Source organism: Coregonus lavaretus (genome assembly GCF_964263955.1).
Source record: "Coregonus lavaretus genome assembly, chromosome: 33".
Lineage (NCBI taxonomy): Eukaryota > Metazoa > Chordata > Actinopteri > Salmoniformes > Salmonidae > Coregonus > Coregonus lavaretus.
The window spans coordinates 18,860,001-18,874,492 of record NC_140020.1 but is presented as its reverse complement, the minus strand read 5'-3'; the positions used below and the strand labels follow the sequence as shown (position 1 = coordinate 18,874,492).

At 41.0% G+C, this 14,492-nt stretch overlaps 1 protein-coding gene and 1 pseudogene across 2 annotated transcripts; both read left to right on the top strand.

Annotated features, from left to right (window-relative positions):
* Positions 1 to 1,122: 1,122 nt before the first annotated feature.
* LOC311108475 (signal recognition particle 9 kDa protein-like) lies at positions 1,123 to 3,341 on the top strand. The gene is made up of 3 exons (XM_084151103.1): positions 1,123 to 1,303; positions 1,755 to 1,823; positions 3,109 to 3,341. The coding sequence occupies exons 1-3, from the start codon at positions 1,232 to 1,234 to the stop codon at positions 3,220 to 3,222; spliced, it is 255 nt and encodes an 84-aa protein (XP_084007229.1). The 5' UTR covers positions 1,123 to 1,231; the 3' UTR covers positions 3,223 to 3,341.
* A 129-nt stretch (positions 3,342 to 3,470) lies between these two features.
* Positions 3,471 to 12,620, top strand: LOC311108478 (epoxide hydrolase 1-like; annotated as a pseudogene). The gene is made up of 9 exons (XR_014615896.1): positions 3,471 to 4,525; positions 7,005 to 7,195; positions 7,318 to 7,498; positions 7,702 to 7,920; positions 9,418 to 9,547; positions 11,263 to 11,477; positions 11,626 to 11,733; positions 11,841 to 11,982; positions 12,193 to 12,620. The product of XR_014615896.1 is annotated as an epoxide hydrolase 1-like (transcript).
* The last annotated feature ends 1,872 nt before the right edge of the window (positions 12,621 to 14,492 follow it).

The window sequence follows — 14,492 nt, the reverse complement described above, 5'->3', positions numbered from 1 at the left end:
CACCTGGTCTGGGGAGCAACCATGAATGTAGTTAAATCATAAATAGCTATTTAAACTGAGCTTATTATAAAAGATAAATAGTGTGTTATATGTCCGGGGGGTGGCAAAATTTAGATTCTAGAGAAAAAAATTACTCAACATCCAATCCTCCAACTATACATCCAGAATCCCTGCCTAGAAGGGTGTAGTATAGACCTATGTGGCTGTTACAGTGACAGAGATCAGAGAGGAGCCTATTTCTACATGATGTCCTGCCACAGGTGGCCAGACCTTGTGACTTGTGGCTGGGTTAAATCAGGGAGACAGCCCTTTCAGTGTCATCCATCAATCTAATCTATATATCACTGTGTGAAACAAATATGCCACATTGATGTCACCATCACTAAAACGGACCACTAGTGATATAGTAGCCTATGTGATGATAATGATACAGATAAATAGAATATGAGTGAATCTTTCAAATATGTGTCAAATGTAAAGTGTAAAATGCCAGTTGCTCAATGTTCCCTAAAAAGAGGAGGAAGGAAACTAGGCTACATCATGTTCGTAAAATTAAATGTACATTCATGTTCAGGTCTGCTTCATTAAGTTCAGGGGTGGAAATGGAAGTTGTTTGTAAAATTAATATGGTTAATAATATATATTTTTCTTTTTTTTTATCAATAATCATATAGGTCTATGGACTGCTCTTGTTTGTCAAATCTCTTTGGTTTGTTGTCAAACAGGCCATTATTTAATTAAAAGTGGAAATAAATATTGAAATATTGAGTCGAATTTCTTATACTGTATGTTTTATTCTGTTGAGAAAAATAATTTTGTCAAGAAGAATTAAACCTAATTGTATTCATTTCTGTTCCGTTCACTTTCTTCTAACGAAAGCTCTCTTGCGCTCTTGAAAAAACATACCGGTAAACTATTTATTTCTGCCATCTACTGGCTGATGTATGAAGGCCGCCATGGTTGTATAGCAAAGATTGTGGATTTCTCTCTAGGAGTATCGTGTCTCGTAGCTATGTAGAATCTTTGCTAGAATTACGACATACCTTCAACTCCACAGTATTCTGCTCTGTGATTGGTCAGCATAGCACTCGTCCAATCGCAGACGTTTGTATACATCGGTCTTTTCTGTCTGGTGGTTCGCTGATGTGGGTTTTAAGAAGTTAGCTTGTAAACCTCACAGGTCGATTTATACAGTTTTTCTCTTATATTTTAGTTCTTATTCACACGGATTATGCCTTATTATCAAACATGGGAAGAGTTCGCTCGTGCAGCAGAAAAACTATATTTGACAGATCCAATGAAGGTAGCTAGCTAACTAGTACGACATTCTTCTGTTGAGCAAGCTTGAAATCTTGATAGCTAACTGATGTTAGTTAGCTAGCGAGCAAAATGTATTTAGAAATTGTTATTTCACAGCACAAATAGATGTGATAGCCAATAATAACCATCACTGTTAGAGTGATGAAGTGTAGGTGCAGGATAGCTAGCTAGTTTGTTAGCCGTTTTTAAAAGCAATGCAGCCAGCTAACGAAGCCAGCTGTTAGCTAACAGTAGTTAACGTTAAATATGCTGGCAAATGTGAATAGGAAGGGAAACGACTGCCTAACTAACGCGAGTCAACTTTTGAAATATGTGTGAGCATCATGAAGATAATCAACCATGTTGTAATACATGCAGCTATGGCTGTTGCATATTTCAATAAATAGGCTAAGCGTTTTCAATTATCTTTGTTTTCTTCTCTCCTTTTGATACAGGTCAGGGTGGTTCTCAAATACAGACACTGTGATGGTAACCTTTGCATCAAAGTCACCGATGATGCAGTGGTAAGTTAAAGAGAAGAGTCTGCTCCCTCTGCTCAGATCTGTTTGTATCCTACGTAGCCCAATCATGGACTAAAGGAGCCTAACATTACTCCTAGTCCAAGGACCTTACATGCTCTGGAAGCCAAAACAGCCAAATACTCACATTTACATTTTAGTCATTTAGCAGACGCTCTTATCCAGAGCGACTTACAGTTAGTGCATACAATTTTCATACTGCCCCCCGTGGGAAACGAACCCACAACCCTGGCGTTGCAAGCGCCATGCTCTACCAACTGAGCTACAGGGGACTACACCTGAATCGATTCTCAATTGCAGTACGGTTCTAGAAACATAAATCCCTCTACTTTCAAATCACGTCAAAATACTTTTACAAATGCAAAATACACACTTTACTGTACAGTGTTAACCGGTTTTAACACAGTTACAGCTCACAGTATTTTTCAGTGACAACACGTTTCTGGCGTCAGTCTTCCTTTTAAACACAGGTGTTCGGAGACACAGATAACTAATTAGCAGAGGTAGTCCACTCTGTCTTCCATCTGTTTTTCGTAAACAAGCGCTGTTACATGGAAATATCGCCATCTGGGAACCCTAACCCTATAAAGGTGTGTAGTAATTTAGCCATTATTTGTATTTATTTTATTTCTCACTGATTTGTATTTATTTATTTCACCTTTATTTAACCAGGTAAGCCAGTTGAGAACAAGTTCTCATTTACAACTGCGACCTGGCCAAGATAAAGCAAAGCAGTGCGATTAAAACAACAACAGAGTTATATATGGGATAAACAAAACGTACAGTCAAAAACACAATAGAAAATCTATATACAGTGTGTGCAAATGTAGTAAGTTATGGAGGTAAGGCAATAAATAAATAGGCCATAGTGCAAAATAATTACAATTTAGTATTAACACTGGAGAGAGAGATGTGCAAATAGAGATACTGGGGTGCAAATGAGCAAAATATATAACAATATGGGGATGAGGTAGTTGGGTGGGCTATTTACAGATATGATATGAAAGATGCATTCCTTATGTTTCCAAAACCGTACCGCAAGCGATGCGTGTTAATGTTTAGAGCAAGCATCAGGGCTCTTAACAAAACTCCCCCAGTCAGAAGTTACTATTGTCATATCCTATATAGCTACACTAATTTGTTGCTTGCAAGACTTTGTAGATATGTTGATTTGTAGATTTTTTAAATAACAAATGGTGGCTTCATTTTGTGAACTATTCTTCTGTTTCCCTCTACCTAATCCACAAATCATTATCATGTTCTATTGCAGTGTTTACAATACAAGACGGACCAGGCTCAGGACGTGAAGAAGATAGAGAAACTGCATGGCAAACTGATGAGGCTTATGGTGTCCAAGGAAAGTGGTGCCATGGAAATGGACTGAACCCCTTACCCATAGTTGTATTAACTCTTCTTTGAGTCTAGACTGTGGTGTGTCAATGGCACAAACAACGGAAGAAAACGGAGCTGGAATGACGACATCGGATCATGAGAGCGAGAGGGGTTAGGGTGGAGGGGGAAATGGGAGGGGTTAGGGTGGATGGGGGAAATGGGAGGGGTTAGGGTGGAGGGGGGAAATGGGAGGGGTTAGGGTGGAGGGGGAAATGGGAGGGGTTAGGGTGGAGGGGGAAATGGGAGGGGTGGTGCGAATCAAAAATGAAAATGGAGAGCATAACCTTCGCTGCTCTGAAGAGGGATTTGCTGGAGCTCTTTTAAAGAGCTTGTATTTATTTTCAGTTTTAAGATGGACTAAAAACAGATGGAGAGACGCATGTCTATTTACGTATATGGTTAGATTTTTATTTTATTTTGTTATTTTTATTTTTTATTTCCACATCGGGAAATGAACATGACCATGTTTAAGTGAACATGAATGAAGCATGACCTTTTGATATTCGCACATGCTATTTTAATGAAAGAAGAGCTATGCCTCCAATGCCATTTAGTTAACTCTGTAAATGATTGCGTTACTCAATAAATGTTTATACCCCCGTTACAGCCAACAGCTCTTAATAACTCAAAGATTTTGATTTAATGCATTGTATGATTCCATTTCAATATCTCCCCATATTGCTTTTGTTCAAGCTGCCATACTAAGCACACTGGCTGAATGTCTTCAAATGTTCCTTTATTAATAATCAAGAATGCCTGATTTTCTGACATCCTCCATTTAATTGAAAATAACTTCTCATCAAGCCAGGTCAGTACCACGCTTGGAGAAGCATCTGATCATTCTCTTATTATGCGTTTGTACCTCATGTTTGCACTGTTGTGTCTTAAAGTGGCACTCCAGTCTCCGTTTCACCTCATTTATCACCTGATTTACTTAACAAAAGGAACATCTCAATAGGTAGTCCAGGTAAGTCATGACATGGGGGGCGGGGGGGCGGCTTCCCTGTCTACTCTATTGCACCTCAAGCAAGGGGAGAGGACTTTCTATCAAACCAACTCCTTGCATGCATTACTCAAAGTTCAAAGCATGTTTTTACCCTTTAGTGTATGTACTTTACTGTATTTATACTTGGGATATCACTTTTCAACAGGAAAAGATGAAAACTCACTAGAGGATGTCTTTAACCAGTAGACAAGAACTACATTTCCCATGAATCACGGGTCTCCATTTCGAGACTAAACTGGCAGAGGGCAGAATTGTCATTGCATCTTGTGGAACAACAAACCAGCAGCGGGTGAGATTAACTCCTCTTGCAATTAATGCAATCCAAAATAATAGCTCAAAGTATTCATGGGCAATATTTTTTTCTTATCGAAAATGTATTAATTGATATTCCTTCATACAATGTAGGCATAGCCTATGGAATGTAGGATAATGAAACGTTGCAAGTTGATCCAATTGAAAGGTGTGATGTTTGGATTGTTGTAATGAGATAATGGTCAGGTGCATCAATAGAACTGGAAGGCTAGAATATTTTTGACAAAATAATAATAGTACATAACAATTTTGGAAAAGCAGCATTCGTCCATATTTTAAGTAGGCTAAAACTTTTTGCCTATCCATTGTAGGCCTATCCAACTGTTATTTGAAATATATAAATATCAAATGAAATGTCAGGACTAATGTGATATGATCTCATGCCAGGCCTATTTTTGCTGGTTGCCATCTGCTTCTTCCAGAAAAAAGCTTGTTTTGTCCTCATGGAGGGAACTTCCAGGGCTCAGTACTTATATTTTATAGTTTGTAATCACAAGATCCAAAGGGACACATTTATTTTCAGAATTGCTGTATGGATAATGCATGGTTAATTTTCTGTCAGGTGAAAACAAGTTATGTCAGTTGTAAGTATATCAATAAAGAGATTGATATGTTTCTAAATTCTCTATGAAAGTTGTTGTGGTATCAGAGGCCGGCCAGAAAAAAATAATATGCCATTTAGCAGACGCTTTTATCCAAAGCGACTTACAGTCATGCGTGCATACATTTTTTGTGTATGGTGAATTTGGAAGTTTACATACACTTAGGTTGGAGTCATTAAAACTTGTTTTTCAACCACTCCACACATTTCTTGTTAACAAACTATAGTTTTGGCAAGTCGGTTAGGACATCTACTTTGTGCATGACACACGTAATTTTTCCAACAATTGTTTATAGATTATTTCACTGTATCACAATTCCAGTGGGTCAGAAGTTTACATACACTAAGTTGACTGTGCCTTTAAACAGCTTGGAAAATTCCAGAAAATGATGTCATGGCTTTAGAAGCTTCTGATAGGCTAATTGACATAATTTGAGTCAATTGGAGGTGTACCTGTGGATGTATTTCAAGGCCTAACTTCAAACTCAGTGCCTCTTTGCATGATGTCATGGGAAAATCAAAAGAAATCAGCCAAGACCTCAGAAAAAAATGTGTAGACCTCCACAAGTCTGGTTCATCCTTGGGAGCAATTTCCAAATGCCTGAAGGTACCACATTCATCTGTACAAACAATAGTACGCAAGTATAAACACCATGGGACCACGCAGCCGTCATACCGCTCAGGAAGGAGACGCGTTCTGTCTCCTAGAGATGAATGTACTTTGGTGTGAAAAGTGCAAATCAATCCCAGAACAACAGCAAATGACCTTGTGAAGATGCTGGAGAGAACAGGTACAAAAGTATCTATATCCACAGTAAAACGAGTCCTATATCGACATAACCTGAAAGGCCGCTCAGCAAGGAAGAAGCCACTGCTCCAAAACCGCTATAAAAAAGCCAGACTATGGCTTGCAACTGCAAATGGGGATAAAGATCATACTTTTTGGAGGAATGTCCTCTGGTCTGATGAAACAAAAATAGAACTGTTTGGCCATAATGACCATCGTTATGTTTGGAGGAAAAAGGGGGTTGCTTGCAAGCCGAAGAACACCATCCCAACCGTGAAGCACGGGGGTGCAGCATCATGCTGTGGGGGTGCTTTGCTGCAGGAGGGACTGGTGCACTTCACAAAATAGATGGAATCATAAGGAAGGAAAATTATGTGGATATATTGAAGCAACATCTCAAGACATCAGTCAGGAAGTTAAAGCTTGGTCTCAAATGGGTCTTCCAAATGGACAATGACCCCAAGCATACTTCCAAAGTTGTGGCAAAATGGCTTAAGGACAACAAAGTCAAGGTATTGGAGTGGCCATCACAAAGCCCTGACCTCAATCCTATAGAACATTTGTGGGCAGAACTGAAAAAGCGTGTGTGAGCAAGGAGGCCTACAAACCTGACTCAGTTACACCAGCTCTGTCAGGAGGAATGGCCCAGAATTCACCCAACTTATTGTGGGAAGCTTGCGGAAGGCTACTTGAAACGTTTGACCCAAGTTAAACAATTTAAAGGTAATGCTACCAAATACTAATTGAGTGTATGTAAACTTCTGACCCACTGGGAATGTGATGAAAGAAATAAAAGCTGAAATAAATCATTCTCTCTCCTATTATTCTGACATTTCACATTCTTAAAATAAAGGGGTGATCCTAACTGACCTAAAACAGGGAATTTTTACTAGGATTAAATGTCAGGAATTGTGAAAAACTGTGTTTAAATGTATTTGGCTAAGGTGTATGTAAACCTCCGACTTCAACTGTACATATAAGGACCATGAATGGCATTATAAAGGGCATCGATGGTAACATGTCTGCTATCCCTGATTTGTTTCTCCTGTTCACTGGGTAACCCAGAAGGCAGCACCATGTTTACAGAGGTTCTGTTAGCCCTGGTGGTGGGAGGAGTGATCTACTTCCTGGTGCAGAGGAGTAAGAGGCATCAGCTGAAGAGTGAGGATGGCTGGTGGGGGGAGGGGACTCCCCCGGACAGGGAAGAAGATGTCAGCATTCGCCCCTACACAGTCCGGATGGATGACAAGGAGTTGGAGGTGAGATGAGGAGAGGTATTATGGGCCTAGAGGAGGTCCGAACTTGCTCTTAGAGAGTTAAGGCTTATGCAACAGTGTTTAGTTGAAGATTAGTTGAACCTCATACCCAATGCTCCCCCCAGGACCTGTACAGGAGAATAGACCAGACCCGATCCTTCCCTTCTCTAGAGGACAGCCAGTTCAACTACGGCTTCAACTCCCACTATCTGCAGAACGTGGTCTCCTACTGGAGACATGATTTTGACTGGAGGAGACAGGTGGAGAAACTGAACAAATACCCACATTACAAAACCAACATCGAAGGTGAGATGGTGTGTAGAGATCAGTTATGTGGTGATCAGTTGTCATTTAGAACAAGATGAAACTGAACAAGCAGATTTATTGGCTGCCAGTAAAGACTACGTAACTTTAAGTCGACGTCAAACTTTGCATAAAAAACAACAACAATTTGAGTCACCAGGAAATTACTTATGGTTCATTCAAGCATCCTCTGAACCATGTATCAGGCATTGACGTCCACTACGTCCATGTGCGGTCCAAGAACCTCCCTGAGGGCGTGACTGCTGTGCCTCTGCTCATGGTGCACGGCTGGCCAGGCTCTTTCTACGAGTTCTACAGGATGATACCCCTCCTGACTGAACCCTCCAACCCAGACGACATTGTGTTTGAGGTGGTGTGTCCCTCCATCCCTGGGTACGGCTTCTCTGAGGCTCCACATAAGAAAGGTAAGTGGTTAGAAGCCTGGCTGGGTCAAGGGTCACATACAGTGCATTCGGAAAGTATTCAGACCTCTTGACTTTTTCCACATTTTGTTACGGTACAGCCTTATTCTAAAATATATTACATTATTTGTTTTCCTCATCAGTCTACACACAATACCCCACAATGACAAAGCGAAAACAGGTTTTTAGAAATGTTAGCAAATTTATCAAATAAAATAAACAGAAATACCATATTTACGTAAGTATTCAGACCCTTTGCTATGAGACTTGAAATTGAGCTCAGGTGCATCCTGTTTCCATTGATCATCCTTGAGATGTTTCTACAACTTGATTGGAGTCCATCTGTGGTTAATTCAATTGATTGGACATGATTTGGAAAGGCACACACCTGTCTATATAAGGTCCCACAGTTGACAGTGCATGTCAGAGCAAAAACCAAGCCAAGAGGTCGAAGGAATTGTCCGTAGAGCTCCGAGACAGGGTTGTGTCGAGGCACAGATCTGGGGAAGGGTACCAAAAAATGTCTGCAGCATTGAAGGTCCCCAATAATACAGTGGCCTCCATCATTCTTAAATGGAAGAAGTTTGGAACCACCAAGACTCTTCCTAGAGCTGGCCACCCGGCCAAACTGAGCAATCGGGGGAGAAAGGCCTTGGTCAGGGAGGTGACCAAGAACCTGATGATCACTCTGACAGCGCTCCAGTGTTCCTCTGTGGAGATGGTTGTCCTTCTGGAAGGTTCTCCCATCTCTGCAGCAGGGACTGGGAGACTAGTCAGGATCGTAGGAAAGATGAAGGGAGCAAAGTACAGAAATATCCTTGATGAAAACCTGCTCCAGAACACTCAGCACCTCAGACTGGGGTGAAGGTTCACCTTCCAACAGGACAACGACCCGAAGCACACAGCCAAGACAACGCAGGAGTGGTTTCGGGACAAGTCTCAGAATGTCCTTGAGTGGCCCAGCCAGAGCCCGGACTTGAACCCGATCAAACATCTCTGGAGAGACCTGAAAATAGCTGTGCAGCGACGCTCCCCCATCCAACCTGACAGAGCTTGAGAGGATCTGCAGAGAAGAATGGGAGAAACTCCCCAAATACACATGTGCCAAGCTTGTAGCGTCATACCCAAGAAGACTCAAGGCTGTAATTGCTGCCAAAGGTGTTTCAACAAAATACTGAGTAAAGGGTCTGAATACTTATGTAAATGTAATATTTCAGTTTTAGATTTGTTATACATTTCTAAAAATGTCTAAAAACCAGTTTTTACTTTGTCATTACGGGGTATTGTGTGTAGATTGATGAGGGGAACATTTTTTAAATCAATTTTAGAATAAGGCTGTAACGTAACAAAATGTGGAACAAGTCAAGGGGTCTGAATACTTTCCAAATGCACTGTAAATGCCTAGCCCATTGAATCTAACAAAGCGTGACTGCAAGATGAACTTTATATTAGGTGACTTTATTCGTTTTTTCCTAATGAATGATTCTGTTTATGTTTCAGGTTTTGACTCTGTGTGTGCGGCCCGTGTGTTCCACAAGCTGATGAAGAGACTGGGTTTCCAACAGTTCTATGCTCACGGAGGAGACTGGGGATGGATCATCACCACCAACATGGCCCAGCTGGAGCCCAAGTAAGACAGACAGACACACAGAGATATGGCCAGATCTTAGCCTAGGCCATGGGAGACATAGACATTATTATGTTTGGTCCCTCATTAAGGGTATTTAGAATGCATTATCATGTTTTATGAGTTACAGTGCCTCCAGAAAGTATTCACACCACTTTCCATATTTTGTTGTGTTACAGCCTGAATTTAAAATGGATGAAATTGAGATTTAGTGTCCCACACACAATACCCCATAATGTTAAATTGGAATTTTGTTTGTAGAAAATGTTCAAAATTAATCAAAAATAAAAAGCTGAAATGTCTTGTCAATAAGTATTCAACCCCTTTGTTATGGCAAATAATTTCAGGAGTAAAAATGTGCTTAACAAATCACATGAGTTTCATGGACTCATTCGGCGTTCAATAATAGTGGTTAACAATTTTTTTAAATGACTAACCCATCTCTGTACCCTACACATACAATTAACTGTAAGGTCTCTCAATTACGTAGTGAATTTCAAGCACAAATTCAACCACAAAATCATGGATATTTTTCAATCACCCGCAAAAAAAGCCACGGATTGGTAGATGTGTAAAAAAAAAAAAAAAAGCAGACACTGAATATCTCTGAGCATGGTTAAATTATTAATTAGGCTTTGGATCACTACAAAGAAACAGGCGTCCTTCCTAACTCAGTTGCCGGAGAGGAAGGAAACTGCTCAGGGATTTCAACATGAGGCCAATGGTGATTTTAAAACAGTTACAGAGTTTAATGGTTGTGATATGAGAACTGAGGATGGATCAACAGCATTGTAGCTACTACACAATACTAACCTAAATGACAGCGTGAAAAGAAGGAAGCCGATTATAGAATACAAATATTCCAAAACATGCATCCTGTTTGCAACAAGGCACTTAAGTAATACTGCAAAAAATGTGGCAAAGAAATTAAACTTTTTGTCCTGACTACAAATTGTTATGTTTGGTGCAAATGCAACACAACACATCACTGAGTACCACTCTTCATATTTTCAAGCATAGTGGTGGCAGCATCATGTTATGGATATGCTTGTCATCGGCAAGGACTAGGGAGTTTTTTTTGGGTTAAAAAGAAACGGAATATGGCTATGCACCGGCAAAATCCTAGAGGAAAACCTGGTTCTGTCTTCTTTCTAACAGACACTGGGAGACAATTCACCTTTCAGCAGGACAATAACTACATTAGAGTTGCTTACCAAGACGACATTGAACTTTCCTGAGTGGTCTAGTTACAGTTTTGACTTAAATCTGCTTGAAAAATCTATGGCAAGACTTGAAAATGGCTTTTTAGCAATGATCAAGAAACAACGTGACAGAGGTTGAATAATTTTTTTAAGAATCATGGGCAAATATTGTACAATCCAGGTGTGCAAAGCTTTTAGAGACTTACCCCAAAATACTCACAGCTGTAATCATTGCCAATTGTGTTTCTAACATTTATTGTCTCGGGGGGTGAATACTTTTATTTTTCATAAATGTTAGAATTTTTCTTCCACTTTGACAATAGAGTATTTTGTGTAGATCGTTGACCAAAAATGACAATTAAATCCATTTTAATCCCACTTTGTGACACAACAAAATGTGGAAAAAGTCAAGGGGTGTGAATACTTTCTGAAGCGTAAATCTGTGAATGATATGAAGTCAGGAAGCCTCGCAGTTTGACTCGGATTCTACTTTGCTCTTTGGTTTTGTCGCCCCAGAATAATCAAAGGCTTGCATCTCAACTTTGCTCCCCCCTCCAAGCCGGGCCTGCCCATGGTTCTGTCTATAATGCTGGGCCGCTGTTTCCCCAAGATGTTTGGCTTCAATGAGCACGACATCCAGCGCATCTACCCCGTTGTGCAGAACCTAGTGGTGGAGTCTGTCAAGGAGTCAGGATACATGCACATCCAGGCCACCAAGCCTGACACTGTGGGTAAGAGATGGAAGGGGAAGTTTTGAAGGGGAAGCGTTCGGGGCTACACACCGCTTTAACTGCTGCTTCTGTATAGACCAGGACCAGGAATAAGAGACTGTGCTGTAACATATATCTGGTTCTGTATGTGTCTGCTCTCTTCCTGTAGGTCGAGGGTTGAATGATTCTCCAGTGGGTCTTGCTGCTTATATCTTGGAGAAGTTCTCCACCTGGACTGACCATGACTTCAGGAACCTGGATGATGGAGGACTTACGGGTAGAACGTCTTAAACCTGAACCACAGCCTTTGGTGTAAAATAGTATAGTATTCAAAGGCTTCTTTGTCAAATTACCATGTCCATGTTTATGGCTTTTGTTTTTTAGCACCTCTCTTGCCTTGCAGGAAGTTCAGTCTGGATGACCTGCTGACCAACGTGATGATCTACTGGACATCTGGCTGGATCATCTCCTCCATGCGCTTCTACAAGGAGAACTTTAGCAAGGGTCTTGACCAGCCACATTCAAAGTGAGAGGACTGTTGCTATGTAATATCTACTGTATGTGCTGTAATATCTACTGTATGTTTGTGATGTAATAGTCTAGCTAGCATGAGGCACTCCACATTCAGAACATAAAGGACTTTGTCCTGGTAAGTCATGCTGTTAAAGTAGAAAGGACTCAAACAGATGTTATGTTTCAGTAAACTAATACACTTCTTCGTTCCCTCTCTACCCAGCATGCCAGTACACGTGCCCACTGGTTTTGCATGCTTCCCCAACGAGCTGATGCACACCCCCAAGCTGTGGGTGCAGCAGATGTACCGCAAGCTGAAGACCTTTACACCCATGGCCCAAGGAGGACACTTCGCTGCCATGGAGGAGCCAGAACTCATGGCCCAGGACATCCAGAACTTCACCAAGACACAGGAGAAGAGGAAGAAGTGATGCTTTAGTCCACACATCTGCCTTTCCTGTTTACCAAACAGCACCAGTTGCTAGGTCAGCTAGCACTGGTGTTATGATAGCACTGAAATGTGCCAGAAGTTACTTGATAAACCCATAGCGAGAGAGAGAGACCTCTGCCATAGCTGGCTTTTTTACAACCATTGGCATATAATACTAGCCTAGTCTGAATTGACTAGAATTGAAATGGAATTGACCCCAACCCTGGGCTTTACTGTATTATATTAGCCTGGTCCCAGATCTGTTTGTGCTGTTTTGGCATGACAACCACCATATGAGGTGGCAAGACTGCACAAACAGATCTGGGACCAAGCTAATATAATACAGTAAAGTCCAGGGTTGGGGTCAATTCAAATTCAATTCCAGTCAATTCAGAAAGTAAATCAAATTCCATATTTTCCTCATTGAAAAGCATTGAAGAGAATTAGAATTAGAGTTTGAATTTCAATGTATTTCCTGAATTGAAATAGAATTGACCCCAACCCTGGTAAAGCCTCCCAATGCCTGCTGCCAAAACGTATTCTAGTTAGGAAATAATGAATGGATCAATTGATGAGTGAATTGAAGAGAATTTTGTTAAGGTTGTTCTTGAATTATGAAGATGAGAGCACAGGCAGTTCTTCGTTCAGATTACTGGCATAGTCTAGGCCCGAGTGGTTAGCAAATGATGCATAAAATATCAGGTGATATGTTTTCTTTATTATTTTTGCAATAGTTGCCAGAGACTGAAATGTGTATTTTACTTTGATCACTTGTTCTGTTCTTATTTACTCAAGTTATTTACAATGTTATAGCATTACATAAATAGCACTTTGTATTTCAGACACTAATATCCTGATCTATACATATTTCCGGGACAAATCATATTAATAAACATTTTAATGAAATTAGTATACTGTTTTTCTGCTAATGTCTTGGGCACACCTAAAATATATGGGACATTCAAGGTTTTATGCCAAAAATAGTATGATGATGGTACCAGCTGCAGTACCATCCTTCTAGTTCTCCATCATGGTAGCGGGACCAGAGGTACCTCCAGCTGCTGCCAGATCCTGGTGCTTCCCAAGCTCTGAATCCTGCCCTGGGACACCCCACCACTTCTCTGAGGCTGCTTCCCTTGGCAGAGCACACCCGGGGGAGGCGTGGGCGGGGGAGATGAGGGCTGCTTGAAGATCCCTGCATTACCTCACCAGTTAAGGCAAGGGGAGGGAAAGAGAGACAGAGAAAGAGAGGGATGGTTGGAGAGGGAGGACGTGGACCACGATGCGCAGCAGAGAAGCTGTGACTGGAGATTGTTAGAGGGGCTGGGTAGCTGCGGTCAAGAGCAGTCGAGCTCTGGGTCTCTGTTGGTCTTCAGTAGGGTGGCTGGGTATCTGTTTGGGGCTGGTTGGTCTTCAGTTAGGTGGCTGGGGATCCTGAAGTCTTCATGGCTGAGAAGCAGCTGGAGGATCTTAAGTCCATCCCAGCAGAGCAGACAAGGATGGATCCACAGAACCAGTCCAGTCTGAGAACACCGCAGCCTGGACACAGACAGTCCACACGCAGGGATCCTAAGAAGTGGGTAAGTAAAATCTCTACAGAACCTGGAGGGAATAAAGTAGACTTGTGGGCACTTCAGGGATATAGCTTGAAAGTAATTGAAAAGAAACAGGTCATCTCAGCTATACTTGCTTCCATTTATGTTAATTAGCTCTACAAAATTACATTGTGAATTCTTTCTGAATTACACAATCTCAGCTATACTTGCTTCCATTTATGTTAATTAGCTCTACAAAATTACATTGTGAATTATTTCTGAACTACACAATATTTAGAACCGTCACGTTACATATTTGCTAAATTAACTTCACACATCAGATCTTGTGGTATGGAAACTGATGTTATAGTGCACTCTGATGTTGTGTACCAACTTAAATCTGTAATTTGAAATTCATTGTTATGACATTCTTTTCTAATTTCCTATCTCCATATAAATGACGGCTCATTTACCATGTAATCATATAAGTGTCTCTGCTCCTCCTGCGTGGTCCAGGTGTGGTCTGGGTGTGTTAATGGGGTGCAGCCCAGCAGGGCC

Excerpts from the sequence above, each read along its gene's own strand:
- LOC311108475 (XM_084151103.1), top strand. The coding sequence starts at position 1,232 with ATGCCTTATTATCAAACATGGGAAGAGTTCGCTCGTGCAGCAGAAAAA. Across the intron at positions 1,304-1,754 it reads ATTTGACAGATCCAATGAAG|GTCAGGGTGGTTCTCAAATA; the intron begins GTAGCTAGCTAA and ends CTTTTGATACAG. Across the intron at positions 1,824-3,108 it reads AAGTCACCGATGATGCAGTG|TGTTTACAATACAAGACGGA; the intron begins GTAAGTTAAAGA and ends GTTCTATTGCAG.